General features: G+C 36.2%; 1 protein-coding gene across 1 annotated transcript in view; it reads left to right on the plus strand.

Moving 5' to 3' along the window:
- LOC150104573 (glutamate dehydrogenase, mitochondrial-like) overlaps window positions 1-25,892 on the plus strand; it is a 326,505-nt gene that overhangs the window by 164,712 nt on the left and 135,901 nt on the right. The window contains exon 6 of the mRNA XM_090395204.1: window positions 18,167-18,304. Within this exon, the coding sequence (XP_090251330.1) occupies window positions 18,167-18,304 (138 nt within the window). The remainder of the gene's footprint in view (window positions 1-18,166; window positions 18,305-25,892) is intronic.

Here is a 25,892-nt window from a genome sequence, read left to right on the forward strand (position 1 = left end):
AGTAATCCTATTTCTCCGACCATTGATTCGTACCTGCATATTGGCACAGATAAGTGGATGATATCTTTGCAATCTGGAGTGGCTCTTTCTCTTACAGCAGTTTCTTTCCAAATTAAAATGCACTTAATTTAGAGTCCAATTCACCTTAGAAAAAGAAATAAATAACCAAATAGCCATTATGAGATTTACTAATTCTTCATAGACGTGCACCATAATGAACTGTGGCAGCTTAAAATTTTCAGTTTTTATGAAGAAGACTCATACAGGCCATTTCATCATGCTCCTTATTGTTGTTATCGCACCCTCCTGGAGTTATTAGACTCATCGTGGGAGGTTCGTTCAACTGACAATATATTTATCATGCCAAATCTTAAAATCCTTAACACTCTTTGCATTAATTAACTTCCAAGATGGCCTCTGGTTCTTCACCTCTTGCTTTCTTCTCGTTGTATAATCTACTCTGGATTAATCCGATAAAATCCTCTCACCAACTTAAATGTCTCTGTCATATCATCTCTTTTCCTCCTATCCACAAAATTCTGTAATCCACATCTCTTCAGACTCCCTCCATAGCCAGCATTTCCAAAGTCCCGATATTGTCTTAGTCATTTCTGGACACTCTCCAATGTTTCCACATCACATTGAAAACCAAATCTGAGTGCAATAGTCCCAGTGTTGTCTGACCAGTGCTTCATACAGTGGTACAACCACTTCCTTATCCCTTCTTGTTAAAATACTTCTTATTATAGCAGCACTATGATGCAGTGTTTGCAACACTTGGATATGCTCTCTAAACTTCAGTCAACCATCATTCTCGAATCTCATTCACTTCCTGCAGTACGGCACCATCAATTTAGTACACAGCCCTATATTTCTGCACTCCAAATACACCTTGCACTTATTAATATTAAAACTACAATCCTACTGCTTTATCCAAGTCAAAAGTCTATTCCAATCTTTCTGAAGGGAATTAATATCAACTGTGCTACTTGTGATTATCTCCAACTTTGCATCATCAGCAAATAGCCGAAGATCCCCAGTTAGTCCACATGATATATCATTTATAAACAAGTTAAACAGTTGGAGCCCAAGAACAGAAACCTGGAGCATGTCACTAGTTACCCTTCTTTTTTGAGACACTGTTCCATCATACATGGCTTGCTGGTTTTCAGAGAACCAATCACTAATCCATCTAACTAATATACTATCTATTCCCATCCTCTGCAGCTTGTAGACCAAGTCATCATCTGGTAATTTTTGCAAAGTCCAAGAATATCACTGTATATGAATCTCCTTAACTAACACAGTCATCACCTTATCATAAAATGCCAGTAAATTGCATTCACTTTACCATACCATTTACAAATCCATGCTGACCATCATAAAGAATAATCTGTCCTTGAAATCAATCTTGTATTCTATTCCTAACTAATCTCTCCAATGCTTTGACTACAGCTGCAGTTATAGACTCTGTAATTGAAAACTTCTGTCCTAGAACCATGCTCGTGGAGTGGTACTATTTGCCTTCTTTCCATTCCTTAGCTGCAAGACTTTCATTAAATAACCAGATCAAGGGCATAGATAACCTTTGTGCACATTCCTTAAGAATACGTGGTGATATGTCATCCATTCAGGAGAATAAAATGGGTGGAGGAGTGTTATTGATGATAACTGATGAGCAACAGCCAAGGAGAATAGAAGTGGAACTGCAGGATAAAGAAACGAGCACATTTGAGGCTATTTGGTGTGAGATTGAGGCTAGCAGAACAAAATATACAGTTGGGGTGGAGATAGTATGCATAAGCAAATAGAAGAAATGAGTGGAAGGAGGGTAATTTTTATGGGAGATTTCAACTATGGTAACATTGATTGGAAGGAGGAGAGGACACATGGGAGGAAGGAATTGGATTTTATACAGTTATTAAGGGATAACTATCTGCAACAGCATGTAATGGAAAATACTAGGGGTCAGAGAGTGCTTGACATAGTAATTGCATCTGAGAATCTGGCTGTAACGAATATGACCACGTTGCCACCAATTGGTGAGAGTGATCATAGGGTCTTGACTTGGGAGATGGCTAAAGGTGTGGAATTTACAATTAAGACAAGGTACGTGTGGAATTATCGGGCTGGTAAGATGCAAGCTTAGGAGTTTGATTGGTTCAGTGTCATGGCATGTGAAACTGCAAGGGCTGGATGTTGATACTGCATGGGAGGAGGTTAAGAAGTGTTTGCATGAGACAATGGCTGACTGTATACCTAGAGTCTGAATAATAAATCAAGTAGAGGTTAAATGGATGAATAACATTATTAAGCTTGAGCTGCAAAAAAAGAAACAACTGTGGAGGAAATTTAAGGAGAATGTGACCAGCAGGCACATGAACAGTATAAAGCGCAGGCCAGAAGGGTAACAAGTGTGGTAAGAAAAGCAAAAGCGGATTATGAAAGAACATTAGCCATGCAGGCTAAAGAGAATCCAAAACAGTTTTTTTTTCGACATGTTGCAAGTAAAAGAAAAAATGTATATGGCAGAATGATTTTAAAGAATGCGATGGTAGGGAGGTAACCGAATCAGTTGATATAGTTGAATTACTGAGCAAACACTTTGCAAGAGTATAATATTCTTGCAATGTCATCCAGGTGGTGACATTGCAGGAATGAATGAACCAATAGCTTATACGGGAATTGTGGTGAATGAAGTAGAGGCGAATAGTCTATTACAAATCCTCAATATCAATACATCTGTGAGATCGGATGGTGTACCAGCTCACGTCGTACATAAAGCGGCTAAAGAATTGTTTAATTTGAGTCTCTGGTCTGGGTTAGTCACAAAGGGGTGGAAAGAGGGGGAAAATAGTTCCACTGCATAAAAGAGGTTCCAAGACTGCTGTTGTAAATTACCGACCGATCAGCATATCAGGAATCGTTGTCAAGGTCTTGGAGAAAATAGTCAAAGAAATACAGGATTGGATAGATGAAAATGGGATACTGTATGGGGGACAGCATGGTTTTGTGAAGGGTAGATCATGCCTCAGTAACTTGCTCATGTTTTATAACACAGTGACGGCTGAACTGGATAAGGGTAATGGGTTTACAGTGATTCTACTGGATCTTGTTAAGGCCTTTGACAGGATACCACATGGAATTCTAATCAGTAAACTGCAGCATATGGGGATAGATATATAGGGTTGGTGAGATGGATAGGAGGGGTGGTTGATGGAGAGATATCAGAGAGTCGTTTATTCTGGAGTACAGTCCAAAAGACGGCCTCACTAGTGGTGTGCCGCAGGGTTCTGTTCTTGGACCACTACTTTTCAATTTGTTCGTTAACGATATAGGAAAGAATCTGAGAGGAAGTGTTCATTTGTTTGCTGATGATGATAGGGTAGAGCAATAGTGAGTGCACAGGATGTCAACATTTTGCAAGATGATTTGGATAATTTAGAGGACTGGGCTAATGAGAATGGATGTCAATTTAATGTGGCAAAGTGTAAGGTTATGCATTTTGGGGTGAAAAGATTAGCAGCAGTATACCACATTGTTGGAACTGTACTCCAGGAGATTGATGAGGCCAGGGACTTGGGAGTGTTGGTGGATAGGGAGATGGAGTTTAGGGGGCACATTGCAAAAGTAGCTAAATCAGCTCATCAACTCACTTGGTTGTTGAAAAATACCTTGACGAGCAGAGACAAGCAAGTTATTGTACCTCTGTACCGAGCCTTGATAAGACCTCATCTCGACTAATGTGCCCAGATTTGGTCATCTAGGTTCCTTCTTGATGGGGAAGAGGTGGAGAGGATCCAGAGGCGAGTGACCAAGATGATAGCGTCTATGGAATGAACCTTATGAGAACAGGTTGAAGATTTGTGGGTTGCAGAAATTGGTTGATAGGTGGAAAAGGGGTGATATGATTGAGACATTCAAATTGCTAAATGGTTTCTATAGGATTAATTGAGAGGATATTTTTGAGAATAGGACTGGTGGTGGGAGGACTAGGGGCCATACATGGAAGCTGGGCAAGAGTGTGGTTAGCAAGGGTGTTAGAGCTAGGTTTTTTACTTGTAGAGTGGTGAATGAGTGGAATAAGCTGCCAGAGTCTGTTGTGGGTGCCATGACTGTGAATGAGTTCATGGCGAGGTATGATAGATACTATGTGAATGTCAAATAGTTGTTCTTAACATGATGTTAGGGTCTCCCTCGATGAGTCCAAGGACTCCTTGGAGTTGCCTGTAATTATAAAAAATTCCCACGGCCTTATTAACATCTAACTCAATCAACACCTGATACACCTCTTATTCTTTCACTTTCAATTATCCAAATATTTGTCTTCCTTCTATATACCGTATTTTTCTGTGTATAAGACAAACCCTACTTTTTCGAACCCAAAATTAAGAAATCAATATTTTAAACATAAAACAGAACACATTTGGTATTTTTTTTTTAAGTATATTCAAAGTATATTTAGTAACTAGGTAATATTTTTAAGATACATACTAAGAAATTATGCATCACTCATGACATTCGTTTTTTTGATTTTCAGTTATGGGCTAGGGTTCAAAATATTGTTAATGCATTAACTTACCCACCAACAAGTTGCAGACATATGAATGTTTTCAGAGTTCTGATTGGTTTATTTAGAATCAGCCATTAATGACATCAATCGACAGAGTCAACAAAGGCTAGTGATTGGCAGAAGCCTGTTCGCAGAGACAAAGTACTGGCATTTTCACCACGGCAACCGTGGGTCTATCAACTGGTTACCCCATGTACTCTCAATTGGTTACCACCCCCCACTCCCCATGTATAAGATGACCCCCCAAATATCCTTCATAACTATCACTCTGCTGCTATGACTATCTACCAGTGTCAACCTGCCATAATTATTCTTTCTCTTGCTTGCCATATAGCAGAAAAACTCCCTCGAATTAACCTTGATCTGACCAGTCAATCTCCTCTCATACTGCACCTTTTCTTTCTTTACCATGCTCTTCGCCATCCTAGTCTGCACTTCATGCGCTTCACAGATCCAATCACAACCAACTGTCTTGTACATCCGCCATAGCATTTTCTTTTCCAACATAACTTGCTTGATTTCACTGTTCATCCATTTCACTCCTACTGTATTATTTACTTGCTTAATTCTTGGTGTGCAGTTATACATTGCTTGTGTCAGATGCTGCCTAATGAATTTCCATGCACTGTCAGCATCTTTTTTTTTTTTTTGCTCATCTGATCTCCTAATGTACTGATGCTAATTGACTACAGAGATTTTCATAATCAACTGCTTTATACTATATACTATGTGCAACATATATCCATTTTTGGCAGTAACCTTTTCTTGTTTCATTACTTCCCAAACAAGTACCTCATGATCATTCTCATCCAAAAGTAATGTCGTTTTTAGCTTTAAGTTTTGAAAGAATATAAAAGATAAATCACATGCTAATTTAACCAAGTATATATTTCTCCATTTGAATCAGTAATGTTCTTCCAACGTTGTGAATTCTTCATAATGCCATTTCTATAGAATTCAGGAGGTTTGGAGGCAAAGAAGTTGCATAGGCTGAATTTCAGTGTCTCTAATGTATTATATTGTTTTTCATTAATGAAATATTTTAAACTTCGAAATAATTGGTAGTCTGAAGGTGCAAGATCAAGAGAATACAGAGGATGTGGAAGCTTTTCCCAGCCAAGTTCCTCAATCTTGGTACAGGTGATTCTTTCACTATGAGGATGTGCATCATCATGGTGAAAAAACAACACTCTTTCAATTGACTATCGAACACCTCTTCTCTCTCAGTTTTTCATTCAGTTGATCGATTTGTTCACAGTATACTTCCGCTGTGATCGTCTAGTTTTGTGTCAAGAGTTCAAAGTGTATAACATTCCTCCTAATGCTTAACAAAACCTTCTGAGGGTGAAGGTCTTGTTTTGTTTGAGGTTTATCCTGTTCCTCTGAATGAACCCACTGCCTTCGGATCTCAACATTCTTGTAAAGTATCCACTTTTCATCATCGGTGATTATACGACTCAAAAATGGAGATTGAAGCTCTCGAGAATGAACAGATATTGACGTGCTCTCTTCGATTATTGTTCATCCGTGTGTGCATGGAACCCACTTGCTGAACTTAGACACTATTCCAAGTTCTTGCAAATGATGATGATGAATTAAGATCTTTTGCTAAATCTTCAACAGTTTTGTGCTAAATGTTTCAAAGTTGCATTGCCATTTCTTGCAATAGCAGCTTCCAGCATATCATTATGCTGTCCTCTTGTCAAAATTTTTGGAACCATTACTGGCACTTTCGCACAATGAAAATATTATTGCCATACACAATGTAGGCACATTTTTTTACAGTGTTAGCAGCATTGTTGCCTTTTTTTTTTGAACTCAAAGCGTGATGTATCTAATGTGCTCTTCATTGACTTCCAAGTGACAATATGATGTTCTTGCAATGTGGAATTCACTAGAATGAGGCCGCATCAGCTTAGCAGTACTTATAAAGGTTTAAAAATTCATGATTAAACAAGTTGAGACATGTTTGAACAAGTAAAATATAAAAAAAACATTACTTTTGGGATGACCTGATAACTGCATCTTGTGAAGTTATCACCAAATCCAAAACATTATAGCCTCTAGTTGTTTCAATCACATGCTGCTTAAGATATTTATTTCTCAAAAAATTCAGCAGACTTACTCTCCTAGTTCCCATATACACCATCTCCTCCTTCCATTCTATATTCCTGTAGTTAAACACTCCCATTAAGATAACCTTTTTCATGCCAAACAATTTGCCTAAACATTTCACAATCAGTATTCTCTGAATTCCCTGGCCACATCCTATCAGATATACTAGCTTGTTAATTTCAGCTTCACACCATAGTACATGCACAGATTCAAAATCTGTGCATGTACTATCAACTTCCACTTTCTGGACACAATTTCTCTGCAAGCATTAACAGCACTCTCCCTCCTCTTTTGCACATTTCTATCCTTCCAGAAAATTATACATCCTTTCATTTCTATTCCCGACATCACATCAGACAACAAAGTTTCACCAATTTCAATTATCTTTGGGCATACTGACTCAATCAATGCTAGAAACTCAGCTTCTTCTTTTGAAAACTCCTTACATAGGCCAACATTCTCTGTTCTAGCTGCTTCAACCACATCTCTCTGGTCTGATCACTTCTGTTTTCCTGATCCTGACACTTATTTCCATTCATACCTCTCTCATCCTCTCCTTTATGCATTCCATCACCTTGTGCTGCTGCTGCAATCATCACATCTTCAACCTCATATCTATCTTCTTCTTCTTGTTGTACAGTCCATTTAGCTGTGCTATCCTACTTCACAAGTAGACTCTGATCATTTACTACATTAACTTCTTGACTTTGTGCCTTCTCAGAAAACAATAGCCTCTCTAAATGTCCAACACTGATCAACATTCTTTTTTTCTCTAACTAAGCCATTTCTTTATGTTCTGATGGTCTTTTACAGAAAGAATTACAGCATATTAAATCCACCTTTTATCAAATAGTTTTAGTGATTCCTTCATCAAAAAAGCATTTAACATTACAGAAACTCTGCCTCTTCTAATGCAAAAAAAACTTGTATTCCTATCCCTTACGTGTAAGGCATTTCTAACAGATAGCAAAAGTTTTAAAACCACTGAATATTTTTGTTACCTTTCATCCCATTAAAAAAACTCCACCTTTCTCACTTCTCCTAAGGATAAGCTTCCATCCCTGGGGTTTTCCATGTGTGTACCAGATTCCATGCCTCCTGAAGCTTATCTTATTTTGGAAAAACCAGAAAATCTGCTTTTATTTGTCTAGAAAAATGCAAGTCTTATATTAAATATCATGAGCCTAAACAATCTGGACTACTTGCTGAGCATGCTATCTGCACTAAACATGAGTTAAGTGGAACAAGATGAGTCCTTCATAAAAGATATTTCCTCATAGAATGTCTTTATAAATAAACGTTATTTCATCATCCCAACTTAAACAGATCTAATGGTCTATGTCTCTCCCCTTTATGAGAGATGAGTAAAATTACCAGATTTAAAAAGTACTAACTGTATTCATGCGTGTGTGTGTGTGTGTGTGAGTGAGTGAGTGAGTGAGTGATAGGGAGATCAAAATTGAAGTATTCAATTTTGATCTCCCTATCAAAATTGATAATTGAACAGGCCTTATGGAGCACCATCCAGTGATTCAAATGCTGTGAAACTTTGCAAGAATGCATTGTGCATCATGCAAAAGCAATATCTGAGAAAAAGCAAAGTAGTTCCAAAATTCACCATCATGGGACACTATGATGTACCAGATGTGGATGTAATTTTTCTGTGTGTGTGTGTGTGAGAGAGAAGGGGAAAAGTGACACAAGTACTGTTCAATGTGCTACCCTTCCCAGCATGCCACAAACTTCATCCTATGCAGAATGCAGCTGGTCATGACTAATGTTGCACACATGCTGCATTATGCTGTATTTCATTGCTGGAAACTTATCAGGATGATCCCGATAAATGCTCTCTTTGAGAAATCCCCAGTTTGGGGATTTCTCAAAGGGAAAAAAAGGATTTCTCTTTTGAGAAGGCAGCCAGTTGGGTCTGGTGACATTCATGTTCACAAACCATGCAGTTACCTCAGCAGCCTTATGACAGTGCGTTTTCTTGGTTGAAAGAGATAATGATCAGTTCTGTAGAAATGCCACATAGTAGGAAACATTGCATTGTCCAGAATGTTCGGATAACTATATGAACACTATTCGTAGCACCACAAACAGAGGTCCAAGGTCAAACCAGGAAAAACAGAATCATATCATCACACTGCCACCTCAAAATTTCGTAATTGGGATTATGCACTTGGGTAAGAGATGTTCACCAGGCATCTGCCACACCCACTCCTTGCCCGTCTGCTCGGCAGAGGGTGTAGTGTGATTTACTCCTCTATAACACAACATTCTAAGCTTCCATGTCCCACTGTACATGCTCTTTACATGAGGACAACTCTGCATGTTGGTTCAGATAATGTGGGGCTTGCATATTATGGTCCTACCATGGAAATCCATGTTGCGAGCTTCAGTTCTGAATGTTTATGTGCTGATTCATGTTCCAGTCAATTCCTGGAACTCAGCATTCTACGTGTTGGCCAATGAATGGCAGTTTTATACATATTATCCTTTGTAGCTCTTACCTTCTCTTACCTTCACGTTTGGTGGGTCATCCACTGTGGTTCCATCTCAGTATGGCATCGCTAATTGTGTTAACCTGGATGGCCCAGTTTGTTACCAATTTGCTGAACAGATAGGCTTGCAGCATAGCATCCTATTGCAATGCCTTCTCATAGCTATTTCACCAGAACACAGTTGCATTGACTTGGGAGTATCATATTCCTTCAGTTTATACTGGCTACAAACACAACTCGTTACATGGCACGACATCTTGCCTGTGGAATATCTGTTGACTTCTTTCCAAGCAGTATATATGTGTGTTGTATATATATATATATATATATATATATATATATATTAGTTAGGAAATTATTGACTGTTTTAGTTATCTTACATTAGCTAGTGGTGTTTTTTAGAATTGTTTGTTATTGTTTTATGTTACAGATGATGTTAAAATTTTGCAGGGTAATTTGGATAGCCTGGCAGTCTGGGCAAAGAATAATGGATGTCACTTTAATGCAGGAAAGTGTAAAGTTATGTATTTTGGGGTGAACAGATTACCAGCTGTGTACCATATTGATATAACTGTACTCCAGGAAATTGATGAATCCAGGGATTTGGAGATGCTGGTGGATAAGGAGTTAGTTTAGAGGGCAAAAGTGTCTAAAGCAGCATTTCAGATTATTTGGTTACTGAAGAGCACCCCGACGAGTATTGACAAAAAGGTTATTTACCTATTTATAGAGCCTTGGTAAGACTCCATCTTGAATACTACACACAGCTCTGATCACCTTGGTTTCTTGGGGATGAGGATGAGGTGGGAGAGGATCCACTGACTAAAATGGTATCAGGGCTATGGTGAATCTTATGAGGATAGATTGAAGATGTGGCTTACAGAAACTGATTGACAGGTAGAAAAGGGGTGATATGATTGAGACTTACAAATTACTGAGGATTTTTCAAAATTAATAAAGAGGAAATTTTTCAGAGCAGGTCTGGCAGTGAAAGGACTAGTGTCCATCTTTGGAAATTGAGCAAGAATGTAGTTAGCACTCAGGACTAGTGGTGAATGGAATAGGCTGCCAGAGTCTGTTGTGGGTGTCATGATTGTGAATGAGTTCAAAACAAAGTATGATATATGCTGCTCAGATGTTGAATAGTGATTGGTGTGATGTTTAGTACCTCCCTGATGAGCATAAGGACTCCCCGGAGTAGCTAATAATAAAGATGCTTATGGCACCTAAGTGAAAATTTTATAATAAATTCATTTTAATGTGAGTTTTCCTCCATTTTTATAGCTATTATTATGCCAACTTGCAGTATATTGAAACAATCTTTTACCTACAACACTATGCTTTTTACTCCTCTATTGCAATAATTCATCTTTGATTCCTCTACTTGGCACCTTTCTTCTTACACCTCACTTCCAACCACCAGTATCTTTTCTAAATGTCCTACCTCACTTCATACATGTCATAGTTCATTTTGAATAGCAGTCCTTTTTTAATATATTCTCTCTCTCCCTCTCACATGTTTGTATCTTTAATACTAGCTTCTCCTTCATTTTTCTACAGTTCTACCGTAGAAGAACAAAATGTAAAGAAGCTATTCCTGACTTTCTCTACTCCTGTAACACTTATTATTCATGTTAGCATTGATTTCTTCTTTCACCAAATCACTAGCCCACTTTTTTTATAATTTTCTTATTGCTCACTTGCTGTTCTTTCACACATCTTTGTTATCAGATTATACATAATTCTTCTTGCTGCTTTCATGCTACTTCATCCTCATTCAGTTACCTCACTGTCCATCAACTCTGCATTCAAGTCGTACTTCACTTGTCTTCCATTTACTTTAAATATCCACACTCTGGTGATTTATGAAATTTATTTTATTTATAACCAACATGTCCTAGGATGGTGTAATGGGACTGATATCAAATTGAGAAATGGTCTATTCATTAAGGATAATTGTATCACAAGTTTGAATATTAGTTAAAAGATTACCAAAATGCATCTGCCATTTTTGCATGATGGCATCTTGCTTTGCAGTTGTGTTCTTATTTTTATCTTAACATTTCAACATCTCTAACATCTCTTATTTTTATCTCAACTTAACTCCATTCTCTCTCTCTCTCTCTCTCTGTCTGTTTGTCTATCTCTCCCCTCTACAAATAGAGAGAATAATCATGAAGAACTATATTTAAACTTCATATAGTCTTTTGTGGTTATTCTCTCTAGTTGCATTCTCTGCGATGCTATTAAATTGAAGTTTTTATCTATTTTTCAGCTGCGCTTTTATTTGGTATATTCTGTTTATTTGGGCACTATTCCAATTTCTTCTGGGCCATACATATGCACAGGCACATGAAGCTCTAGCTGGGGTTCCCGAAAAATTGGCCAATTTAAGGGTCCTAAACAATGACGGAGGAGCCCCCTGCTCACCTTGGGAAAAGTGTAAGTATGGCCCTGTTCTCTTCCTTAATTCTTTCAATAATTAACTTCATTGCTTCACTGCTCAAATATTCTGTTTTTTTTTATGCTTCTCTAATACCTAAAACAGACTGATTTAGTTTCATAAACAATTTTCTTGAAGTCAGTGTTAATAGTAACTTGGAAGGCCTTGGAGTGCATTTTCTAAGCATCAGTTACAGTCTGTTTTTAACAAGATAGTGGTCAGATCCAATTTCTGCACTTCTTTTACATTTTAATGTTCCACACAGAACTTGCCCATTAAGACAGTCCATCATGTTCTCGTGGATACCATCAGGTGAGACTCAAATGCACTCGTAAATATCTTTTTCTTTCTTTCTTAATCTTTCCCTCTTTTACCTTTATGGTGTCAAGGGTTTCCATTCCTTATAACCGGAACTGTTATACGAAGATAAGGTGGTTGGCCCTATACTTCCCAATATAGCTTATGTCTGTAGAAGCATTGAGTTCTCAAGGCCCGTTTACCTGCTTGTGGGAGGGAAAACCTCAGATAAACTGGGGAGAAAAACCCCTGCAGTCCATGCCCAAGACTGGCTAACTTGGCTATGTCTGAGAAAGATCCTAAGCTCCTCATGTCAGCGACAGGAATCGAACCATATGCCTGAGAACACTCATTTCCCAGGCAAATGGTTGCGAAGTGCATAGCCACTCAGCTAACCACACGGACCTTGTAAATATCTTTATGCTTCAAATAGGTGTTGGTATTCTCAGTCCATTTAGCTTACATAACTGGAGGAGTCTCTCACCATTTGTCATTGTAATTACTAATGCCAAATGAACCAGTTACTTCTGGTCTGTTTGGCATTCATTAGAATCATTGCTAACTTTGTCATTGATATTCTCAAAAGAACTGCTATCTCACTTTCTTTAAAACTGCGGAGTATGCTTTACAAGGCATACTTGTTTAAAAAAAAAAGGGAGGGGGGGTCTTTCTTTCCATTTTCTGAATCTTCTAAAGATAGAGAAAAAGAATTCTTTAATTAGTTTTTAATCTAACTTTTACTTTCATTAATTATCATTAATTTCATTAATTATCAGTCTCACTTCTGTCTCCAATTTGTATTGGCGAAATTCTTCAAAGAAAACATCCAAGAAAAAAGTTTTATCCAATGTCCTTATGTTTCAAGGTCCCAAGGAAAAGATTACTATGTTTATGGAAGAATGTTTTGTAGGTAGACAGAGACTAAATGGTTTCTTCTCTTTTGGTAAAGGCACTATCAGTGGAGCAATTCTTATTCCATATCCAAAACCAAAGCCACAATCAAATCCAGCCAGCATAAATAGTCAAACCAGATTCCTGTGAAGTCAATCACTTCTCAGCAAAGTGTATTAATAGTGCAGTGGTGGTTGGTATTTCCTCTTACTACAAATGTTAACGTTTATACCAGCAATACTCAGTTACCATAGCCCCTTTTATCACAATAAATCATACCATTAGAAAGTGGGAGGTAGTACTTGAATGAGAGAGGTTATATTTTGTGCTTCACTCAAGTACTACCCCCACTTTCTAATGGTATGATTTATTGTGACAAAAGGGACTATGGTAGCTTGAGGAACTTGCACATAAACATGTACCCTGTTATATCTTGTTCTCTTTTCATGTTATTTTTTTTTATTGTTCTTATTATGTAAGGTGCTGCTTTTACCTGTATGTCTTGTTCACTCTAAAATGCAAGACTAACTTAAGATCGTTCTTCGCTGCTTGTGGTAGAAGAGCTATCTACACATTTCACCAACCCTGTGATGGATCACATGTATTAATTAATTAAACAAAGGGTTTGTCTCAGGTTAGAGCCAAATCCTTTGTAACGACTATCTGGAGTTACTCCTCAATTAGGTACTGCAAAATTTATTTGTTTCAGCTGTGCCAGCCAATACCTTTAGGTTAGAAGGACTCTTAACCAAGCAACAACTCCCAGAAAATATGCAACACATCATCTATCAAAATACACTTAATATCAAGTTACCCAAATCACTTATGATAATTTTCGTTTGCAGTCGTGGTCTCAATTAAACAAATCTATTCTGCTCAGGTTCTGATTAAAATGAGTGGTGCATTGGATTCAATCTCAGGCCACAAGTCAGGTTAAAATACAAAAATACATTTTATTGAATTCTTAGAATACATATCCACAAATTATACACTCAGCTAAATTAATGGCATTCTAGATTATAAAGCTAATTATGGCAACTAAAATCGATACAACTGAATCTTATCATGAATTATTACTACTAGAATAATTCTTAGCTCTCATCAATATGCCGATCTATAATTTCCTCCAAAACAGTTATTCTATTAACTTTGTTAACTATTTCACATAACATGCATAACATAACTTATCTATATAATTACTCATGAATATGTTCATGGAGCTATGACACTGCTACTGAATAATCACTAAGAGTTCTATAATAGAATGTTCCTGCTTACTAATTCACAACATTTCTTCCCTTTCTCAACAAAAGAAACACTGACGGTTGTACATTACCAACTCTCAGGAAATTCATCAGGTCTGTCACTTATTCTTAACTATTCTTACAACTATTCTTACAAAAATGGTTGTTCTTTGTCTGGACGATTGTCTCACATGGCTTGACTTGGAATTCGTTTTTAGGTCTCTTCCTCCGAAGTGGACTAGAAACAGCTCAGCTTAGTTTTGATACACGTGGTTGTTCATGGCGATTATCAGGTACAGATCTCTACGGAAGGCCGACCATGTGTCCATGCTTGGCCCGCTTCTTCACTGTTTGTCTCCGTCTGACATGCTGTTTCGACAGTCGCATTCAGCTACTCATCTCCGAAGATGTTTCGAGCCAGGACCCTAGAACCACGGGTGTCGATGCCGAGCAGCAGAGGACTATCCTGAACCCAAGAAGAGGTGAAAAGAAAAAAGCCGCAAGAAAGGGGGAGCAGACTCCTTTTATGTTACTTCTTTCCCCCCCCTCACTGCATCATGTTTTCTCCCCGATACCGATCTTTTTGTATGCGAGATGATCTCCTTTGCAGTGTCTTCCAGGAATTATGAGTGCGCGGCGCTCCCCGTGCATACTCGATTGCCGCAGGTCAAACATTTATCCGAAAGTTTCACCAATGAACTTTGAACTCTTATTCTTACATCGTAATAAACAATTTTCATAGAATATATCTTTCATTGTTAAACTTTACAAAACAGATCACATTTATTATTTTTTTATAGAGTAATTCTACATTAAAGGTATTCATTTATAAATCCTTGAACAATCTGCATCTTTACCTATGTATAAGTATATCTTTGTTGATTTGTTAAACTTGTTAAATCCCGAATGAAGTATTTCTAAACAAAACAAAAAAAAAAACCCTTCATATAAGATCTAACAACCCTAAAGGAGTATATACAGTATTATGATAGTACCACTTAATGAACTTTTAATATAAAGTTAATAATGATATAAAGTATTCTTTATTCTTCCAATATTTCTTGCAGCTACAATATTGTCAGATCTTGTGTTTTGGATTTTAAGCACTGTGATTTGTATCAGTCCACCTAGATCTTGATCTTTGCTATAATCTTTTCTTTCTTCCATCCTGCTTTGCTAGCTTTCTTCTCTCCATACTATTTAAGTTATACCACATTAGATTATCTCTTCTCACACATTCCTGAATGCTAACAATGTCAGGTTCCTTTCTGATATTTTCAATTTTAATATGATTCTGCGATTGATGTCATCTGTCACTCATCGATCCCCAAGTTTTTATCAGGAATCATATTTGTCATCTTCAAATCATGCTGACTGAGCAACACACAGTCAGGCTGATGTTAATGCCTTACAAGAGGACTTGAATAGATTGCATGAATGGGCAGGTAAATGGAACGGTCAGGTCAATGTTGAGTGTAAGGTTTTGAGATTTGGTAAGCAACGATGGGGATACAAAGCACTTGTGCTTTGCATTCCCATCGCAAAAAATGCACTTGGTGGGGAAACTTTAACAGAAGTAGAGGAGATGAGAGATCTAGGAGTGATGGTGGACATGGACCTGAAATTCAGTGGTCACATTGCACAAGTTGTGAAGACATCACATCGAATAATGGCAATGATGCAGAGAACCCTGACATACAGAAATAGAGAGGTTATGATTCCATTGTATAAGGCCTTGATCAGGCCTCATATGGATTATTGTGCATAGATTTGTTACTGGGTTTTCATGGTGACGAGGATATGTTGGAAAGGGTACAGAGAAGATTCACAAAGGTAGTCAGTGGTCTTTGGAATGTGGAGTACGAAGACAGATTGAGAGAATGTAAGTTGCAGAGCCTCGTGAATAGGAGGAAGGGGGGGGGGGATATGATTGAGACATAAACTGGTCAGGGGTTGTTATCAGGTAGACATGGAAGAGATTTTTCATATAATTAGAGAGGGGAGTAGAACAAGAGGCATTGCTGGAAACTGTATAAGGATGGTGTGAGCAAAAGAGTGAGAAGCAGGTTCTTTGCATGGAGGGTGGTTGGTGAGTGGAATGCATTGCCTGAGTGTGTTGTGGATGTGGACACATTGAATCAGTTTGAGACGCGGTTGGATGCGCATTGTATGTAATAGCGAGTACGTCCCATGATGAGTCTCTGACTCTATGGAGGTCGGGCGTTGATGATAATAATAATAATATTAATTTTGCTTATCCTGTTGTCTGTTTCCAAATTTAGTATTCCATCTTTACAAAAAAATTAAATAGCTGAAATATTGAAAAGGCATATCACAAGTTGCCAAGAAAAATCTTGAAAAGCCTATGAAGAAAGACTTCGAAATTGAAGTCTTACATAATGTGATCAGCAGAAAAATGCTCCACATAACAAAAAAAGGGATAGAATAAGAAATAGTAGAATTAGAGAGAGAGATAACTGGAGTAGAAGACACTGTGAAGTGTTGTAAAGCATGTAATAAAGATGGATTGTCCATACTAATAGACTCCCAGATGAAAGGTGGCACTGACTGAATACCAAGAGAAGGAAAGGTCCCCAAAGAACGAGATAGAGGGATAGTCTACAAAAGTTTGACATGAGATAGTGGACATTGGCTAAAGACAAACAGAACTAGACAGTTAAGGGGAGGACTTCATCCAGTAGTGGATGGAAAGCGGCTGAAATATTTTGCTTGTTCCATAGGTTGTACGTTGAGAATGCATCTGATGTTTTCTATGAAAAGAGATGTGCAGTTTAGTTAAAAAGTTCTCCATACTTTTGCTGATTTATTTAGCATGATGTCATCTGTATAAAATAAAGAGCTTAGTTAAATCTCTTGGATTGTGATATCAGGTTTAATGCCGGTTCTATTTATAATGTGATCCATATAGATGATGAATGGGGAGACGTGAGTCCTAATTTACACGTTTCATCAAACTGTCATTTTGTATTGTCTTCAATTCTAACTGAACTCACAACTTCATATGGAGGCTATATACTTAAGCATAGGCTAAATAATGTCCTTTTTACACCATATAATTTGAACAGCTTTTCTCTTGGTACCTTGTGATGTGTCTTTTTCAATTTGCAAAACTTGTATACAGATTCTTTTTCATATTCCACTGATTTCTGGATATGTTCTTAAAATAACAATCTGATCTTAGCCACTCTTGGCCTAAACCTAGCTTGTTCTTTTCATAGTTTTCTCCACAACATTTCTTAATCCTTCTCAAGCTAGCATAAATTTTGCTGGTGATTCAAAACGAAAATTTGATTCCTCTTTAATATAATTGACAAGCTTAAGTGCCGGATGTTATTCATTAACTTAATTTAACAGTATTAAAATGTCAAACAAGACCCAAGTATTACAACACCAAGCCAACTAAATCATATTTTGCTGGATGGTTTCAAATTAGCATCTTCAGAGACAGTGAGTTACATGTGACAGTGAGTAAATGAAACAATTCAAATTGTAGCAGACAAAAGATGTTAAGTTTTAATTTGGTGTCCTTTAATGTAAAACAGAAGTAGTATTACAGTTGTGTAGAAGTTGATCTGAGAATAACAGTCTCTCAGATTTTGGAAAATTAATGCAGCCATAGTTGTTAAGGTTAGAAGAATGCTTCATAGCCATTGTTGACTTGTAACCATGAAATCAATACAGGTCATAGTACTGAGATGGCACATCATGACACATTAAGCTAGCATGCCAACTTTGCCTGTGACTACCTGGCTTCAAGTTGTCCAGTTGACTGCCATCTCTAAGAATTGTATAAATGATGATTTGCCCTCCTAAAGTTACTGCAATGTGGTTACTGAGCAAGACAAAACAGAAATGAAGTGATGTGGTTGCAACCCATGTTTTTATAGGATGAGTAACTTGCATTGTGGGCAGACCTTGAGTTGTAGATCAATTTTTATTGGATACTCAATAATTGCATGCCAGAAAATGCATGTTATATTGAATATTATATCAGGGACACTATATTCCTTTTAAAAATATTTTGTTTTGTTATTGTTGAGCACTGCATATATTATACATATGTATTGTTTTTCTTTAGGGATTTGGAAATGTTGGACTTCATGTGATGCGATACTTACATCGTGCTGGAGCTAGATGTATAGGCATCATAGAAGTAGATGGTAGTATTTTCAATCCCAGTGGTATTGACCCAAGAGAGCTTGAAGATTGGAAGTTGGTAATTATTTTGCTTTAATTTATGTACGGTACTAATCCACACACAGTATCATTAATTTTATGAAACATAAAAAAAAAAAAGCTCATGAAGTTTGTCAGTACAAATTAATTTTCTTGCATGACAAAATGATCAATGTGTGTGTGTGTGTGTGTGTTTTGATCAAGAGTAGCAGCTGCTCAAAAAGGGATATTGAGCAGCTGCTACTCTTGTTTTCACAGGCCCAAGAATGTAGAGGAATGATTGTTGCTAGTTCAGTGGAGTAATATCCCTGGAAGTACTACCTATAGAAAATACTCCAAGTCCTTTAGAAACAAAAACAGTCCTTCTATATCCCCCCCCCCTCTAAAAAAAAGCAAATATGAGAAACATGAGTGTTTTACTTCATATCACATTTTATTACAATGAATGCAGCAAATCTATGTAACCTTTGATCCCACAGTATGAAAACTACTGTTTCGTAGTATAAGTTGTGTGGATGCTAGAGCTGCTGCTATAAATCTGTACGATAAGACCAACCCCAAATTTATGAGATGATTTTTAGAAAAAAATATTTTATTATATAAAGATATTTACAAATTCTTACTTAAATTTTATTTATTGTTACAATCATTTGTATTAGCAATATTCAATTCATCTTCACTCTCAGTACTATCACTGGTCTCGTTAATGTCACCGTTCGTATTACTTTCATCTGAACTATTTGTCACTCCCTTCAAAAACTGCATCATCTTCGGTACCATCCATCGCATTACTTATCTCGCATTTCTTAAATGACTTTATAATTGTCTCTTCTTTCACAGCTTCCCATGAATTTTTCACCCAGGTACATACTTCTGAAATTGTTGGCTGTTTCATACGTCCTGTTGTGATTTAGCTTTGCCATCCATTTGTTCCACTCTTCCCGCATAAAATTTTTTAATGGTTTATTAATAGATCCATCCAAGGGTTGTAATTGACTTGTAAGGGCTCCAGGAATGACAGCTAATTCTGTATTCATTTCTTTTAGAAGCTTATTGGTTGATTCTGTTTTATGCGCTCTGAAGTGATCCCACACTAACATCGCAGACTTTTTAAACAACACACCTGGACGTTTTGCCCATATCTTTTGTATCCATAATTTCATTCCTGTTTCATCCATCCAGCCTTTATCTTGAATGTGGATAATAATGCCACGAGAAATTTCATCTCTCGGCAACGATTTTCTCTCGAAGATTAACATGGGGGTAGTTTTGTTCCATCCGTGCAACAAGCTAAAACTACAGTGTAGTGAGTTTTTTCGTGACCTGTTGTTTTGATCACTACTGATTTGGCGCCTTTTGAATCTACTGTCCAATTTGAAGGAACATCAAAAGTTAGAGGCACTTCATCCATGTTCGCAATTTGATTAAGCTCAAAGTTAAATTTCCTTCTCACTGATATGACAAATCTATAATTTTAGCTTCATAGTCAGCTGGCATTTTCTGAGCCAGAGTGGTTTTTGTATGCATACATAACCCGTGTCTTTTCATAAATATAAAGCACCAAGATGGTGATTCAGTAAAATCTAAAATTCCATTAGCAGTTGCCCATTGTTTCGCTTCAAAAATTATCATTTTCATAGAAACAGATATTCCCATGTTTCGATGATTTGTTACCCAATTTTTCATTTGTACTTCTAATTCTGGCCATATTTTCTAGGTGCGAATGGAATGTTTTCTTGTGTTTACATAGCAGTTTTAATTGTTCCTCTTGTTTTCTCCACTCGTGAACCATTTTTTTTTCTGTTGGTGGTGGACCAAAATGTCTTTCTGCTGCTCTGTTTCCATATTGTTTTGCATAATTTATCACATTTAATTTATAACTCACATTATATGAAAGTCTTTTTTGTTTTACACTCATTTTTTCTCATTTTAAGATAAAAATTTTAACAACTTATAAAAAATAATTCAAATGAGCCGTACAAAAGTGCATATGTTTACACACTAATGACTATTGACGCTCTAAATCGGTGATTCACTCACATGCAGCGAGATAACTTAGGTAGCCACCTTCAGTGGCGTATACTTACTAATTTTATTAACATATTGCACCAGTAATTGAACTTCGCTAAAAATAAGGTATATTATCACTAAAACCGTTTTGTATAGATCTTTTCTTACGTTTTACTTTGTATTTTGCAAGTACACTTGCAAAATACAAAGTAAAATGACTTACTTCCCAGAAACTTTCAATATGATGTCTCTTCTTTTCCAGGACTAGCTGTTTAACTGCTATACCTGCTTGTTTCATTTAGTATTATTTCAAAGTAATTACTTCAGTCATACAGTATGTTTTTATCTTTAGTTTTTGTCATTGTTTTATCATCTGATTCCTTTTTACAGTTACTCCTTCCTCCATTTCTGTATCAATGGCTTTTAAAACATTTTGCCCACCTTCATTATATATTTATTTTTTTGTATTCTTCCAGAGTAGCCTTCTTTTATCTTTTGCTTACTACTGTGACATACATCTTTGCTTTCTTACATTAATCTGTATTCTCTGAGTGCACCTAATGCTATCCTTGCCAGAAACTTTCTATATGATTCATCTTTTCCAGGCGTGCCCCTTAACTTCTTGATTCCACCATAAAGTTACGATTTTTCTATCATTGCAGACCACTTCTACCAGTGCCTCCCTTGCTGAATCAGTTAGTATTTTCTTATCTTTAGAGGTAGCTATGGCATAATTAAAATTAATAACTTAACATGTATAAAACCAACAGTAATAACTTTAATTAATTAAAGGTACAAATATTTCGTACTGAAAGTAACAGTACATCATCAATGTAGAACAAACAGTTAAAGGAATGGAATACAAAGTACAGAACAGTCGGTGGATTACCAATTAAATTGTTGCCTCGTACCAGATGATTAATATTAATAAAATATGATTAAATAATTCTTAAAAACTATTTCATTGATGGTTGCATAAGATGAGAATCTCCCAAACTTTTGGGGGAGAGAGAGAGAGAGAAGTCATTATAATTCAAATTCGGCTGATATAAAAGGGCTTCACACCTTTCTTTAAAAAGGCATTCATATTTAAACCTGCATCTGTGGAGAAGACAAGGTTTATCCCACTTGATATTATGTTTAGTGTCAATGCTATGTTGTGCTAGACCAGACTTGTGAGGTTTCATGTATTCGATATAATACTGATGTTCCTTCATTCTTTTTCCCACAAAACGGCCTGTTTGTCCAAAGTATGATAAATTACATTCACATGGTATCTGGTAAACACCAGCTAATGATAGAGGTGTCAGTTTGTCTTTTGTAGATGGCAACAAGTGAGAAATTTTATTGATAGGAAAATATGTGGGAATAAGATGATACTTCTTCAAAATTCTGCCAATAGGTTCTGAGATGCCCGAAATTTAAGGGATTGGAACTCTGCGGTCTGTTGAAGAATCCTGAGGTGTTGGAACATAGGAGTCAATTATCTGCTGAATTTGATTAGGGTTGTAACCATTAGATTCTATTAACTTTTTTATAGTGAAAAGTTCTTGTTGTAATCTTAATGGGGATGAGTGCACTTTATGTGCTCTTTTAATTAAAGATTTGATAATGCCGATTTTTTGAGAGGTATGATGAGCAGACATTTGATGAATGTATCTGCCAGCTGAAATATCCTGAATGTATAACAAATTCAAAAGTCTTTGCAATATCCTGAGGGTAATCATCATATAGTAAGTTGATGGTGTCAGCTAATGGAATATTGGTAAAAAGGGAAATGATATCAAAACTGACTAACAAGTCAGACTCTTTGATTTGAACATCCTATTAATGGTATTAATGAGTAGTTCACATTCAGAACAGAAATCCAGCTGGTATGTACTTACTATTAGTATAAGTTTTGCACTTTTCTCCAGATTATGTCTGCTATTCATTCCCTACTCTGCTGTTCAGATCTCACACAAGGACCAACTTTTTCTTTATACCAGCCTTCTCTTCTAATTCAAAAAATTTCTCTACTTTTTCCTTAGTAAACATAGGCAGAAATAAGTCTCATTATCCAATTTCCCATCTCGATGTTTTCCTATATCACTCTACACGAAATTGCCTGTCACTTAAAAAATGTATCTTCATGCTTAGTGTTGAATATTATAACTACAACTTCATTTCCCTGATTACTGTTCTGTGAATGTAATATCTTAGTTATTTTTTTTACCTGTGTCTCACCCATTTGAGTCACTTTCAGTTTGGTTTCACTAGTTATGTTGACTTGATACTTCTTGAATTTCTTCTGGATTTCAAATACTTCTTACATTGATGATGCCTATCTCCAAGTCTATTGAGATTGAGTTTGTTCTAGTAGCTGGGTTTTCATTGATTGCCTTGGTTCCCTGAAGAAAAACAGATGACCAGGTGACACCCCAGATAGCATGACATTTCATCCCATTGTACGATTACTTTGTTTATGGCTTAAGTCAGTACAAAATATAGTTTGGTTAGTGAAGTTCGAAATTGTTAGCTCATCACCATGAGAAGTTCAGGATTGGAGATTTTGTCAGAAGCTCCTCCTTAATTAATATCTGTACATAAAGTCTTGTATCTTAGACCATCTTTGAGATCTGTAACACTTAAACTATTTTGCTGTTATCTTCTCATTTTTGATTGTAACTTACATCCTCATATACATAAGACTACACATCTATCTCACCACCTTTATTTTTGCATTATTCAATATGTACCAGCATTTCCCATATGCAGCTCTTTGCATTTCATACATGCATGTGGGGCTCTCCTCCCAGTTATTTTGCTTTGTTCTTTAAGTGATCCCTAAGGTCTATAAACAACAACCATGAAGTGATTATATGTAATCTATATTTAAGTTGTAAGTCAGCAGGTAGAATTCAAGGAAATACAGGAAAATAGTTTGAAGTAAAATTAGGAATAAGACAAGAATGCACATTATCTTCACTCTTATTCATCACCCATATGGATCACATTATGAAAAGAAGTGGCATTAGACCTGATATTAGAATTGCAGATGTCAAACTTAGCTCTTTGCTTTAGGCAGATGATGTTGTACCTCTAAACAGACATAGCACAAGTCTACAAGATTCTCTAACTAAATTGAATGACAGCTGTAACAAATTTGGCATGAAAATCATCAATAAATAGACCAAAAATATGAAATTGGCAGAAATACTGAACATGTCAACTCATTCTTAATGGAAAGTCTATGGAACAAGTAAAATATTTCAGCTATTTAGGCACAGTTTTTAGTGAAGATTGGAAGTTAAATCTGGAAATAGACAAAAGAATAAGCAAAGCTGGTATGGTGAGTAGCCAGCTGAATAAATTTACATTGAAGAAGAGAGAAATTAGCCAAAACACCAAACTAGCAGTATACAAGACCATGTTCAAACCAGTTTTAAGTTATGGATCTGAGAGTTGGGTTAGAAATAAATCACTTGATCAAAGACTAGAGACCACAGATATGAGGGTTCTGAGAAAAATTAGGGAAGTTAACAGATGGCATCAATGGCAAAATCTTATTAAAAATGAAGCTATTTGAAAGGAACTTTACATTGTTAGCATTCAAGAATGTGGAAGCCGAGCTAATCTAAGGTGGTATGGCCATTTCAATAGAATGAGTAAGAAAAAATTAGTAAAACACGTGTCATTTGTTCAGTTGGCAGGAAAAAAACACAGAACAAGACCAAGATTTAGATGAATTGATAAAATGCACGAAATTGCATTTTATCAATTTTCGTGCCTTAAAAGCACGAAATGTTAGCTATGACAGTATTGGAGTGCTGACAAGTAATAGAATGATTTGAAGGAAAATTGTTGATAAGAGATTATTAATAATGTAGACTTAATCATGTAGTACTGTCATAGTAGCCTTGAACACTTTGAGGGTACACATCAGGAAACTGATGATGATGAAGCAGTTATAGAGATATTGTAGGCCACAGATTTATTTGCTTTGTTTTGGCTTTGTGTATACTACAGTCCTTCACTATATATCTCTGATGCTATATATCAGGTGTGGCCACAATGTGGCTCGCGTCCACGCTTCTTTCGGCTCTTCACGATCTAACTGGAAAAAACAAACCAAAAGAGAAGAAGAGACAATAAAAAAGAGGAACAAAGTAAAAAGAGAGAGAGAGAGAGAAAAAAACAGGGTTAATAAAAATTACTGCAATAAAAAAAAAGGTTTATTTCAAAACACATCAAATGAAGTTTACTTTGAACAATTAGAATAATTTTAAATCGAAACACAACAATTTTAGTTATTATTTACTATTAGAGGCCTTCCTTGTATCCATTTGCTTAGCAAGCTGCTTAAAATTAGGTGTGTAATTAGTCAAAGCAGTTCTTACAAGCTCATTACACCTTGCCTTGCGCACACTCACTTACTCCAGTACCATCGCATCGGCCAAAGATTGCGGCTCTTCTATGTCTTACCAGAATTATTTTGACTCCAAAAGGATGCGTAGTTAGCCACCCATGTTATATATGATGAAATGTAATATTAGAATCATTCAGCTAATATTTAACATTATTCTTTGCCTTCTTTTTTCCTGCAACATTTTTAATCTTATCTTTAATTGCATCACTTATGCAGATTCTCTTTTTAATTCCTATTAATTCTATGCTTGTGAACTCTTTGCTTCTCCTTAATACATATCTGTACTTACAATGGTACACCTTAGCCCATCTTTGAAACCCATAACACTTAAACTGTTTCATTATTATCATCTCATTTCTAATGCAAACTTATGTCTCACATCTCAAGGTAATTTTTTGTTGTCCATCATGCATACATTTTGGCATGTGTGGAATTTACTGAATAAGTAGATTGTACTACCAGTTAGCATTCTGATATTTTACTGGGATATGATATCATTTAAGGACTTGGATGCTTTATTTTCTATATGTTTATGATGTATACTCCAACTTTCATGTTAACTTTCTCTTTCTCTATCTCTCTCTCTCTGCATACACTACTCTTTGTCAGAAGTTGGTATAGGACATAATCCCTGCATATTTCTATACTAGAATCTATTCTAGAATTCAAGATATCTAGTAAACATCTCAATTACTTGAGATGTTTACTAGACATCTCAAGTAATTGCATATTTCTTGTGTGGGCATTCTATCATGCTTTTTTCAGAACATTTTAATGTATGCAACAATCTATTCTTTTGTGTTTTTCTCCATGAATTTTTCAAGGTAAATACAGCATCTGTTGTACTTTTTCCTGACATAAATCCTTGATGTTCTTTTGCTCTTTGACTTCTCTTTTGTGCAGTTTTTTTAAATGGTGTGTTTACATCAGTTTTTGTTGCCATAGTTATTGCAATACTGTGCATTCTCGCTTTCCTTATAAGTATAACACATGGCTGTTCAATACATCTGAATTGTTTTTATACATCTATCTGTTTCATTAAATCTCTGAGAATATCAATATCCTTGTACATAATATTTTCCCATTTCACATTAACTTTCTCTCTCTCTCTGCCATATTTTACTTTATGTCAGAAGTGGTTAAGACATAATCTTTATATATTATTATTACGGCTACTCCAAGGAGTCCTTAGACCACTATTTCCCAATGT

Source organism: Typopeltis vanoorti, chromosome 7 (genome assembly GCF_054136105.1).
Source record: "Typopeltis vanoorti isolate ZY-2024b chromosome 7, IOZ_Tvanoo_1.0, whole genome shotgun sequence".
Taxonomy (NCBI): Eukaryota; Metazoa; Arthropoda; class Arachnida; order Uropygi; family Thelyphonidae; genus Typopeltis; species Typopeltis vanoorti.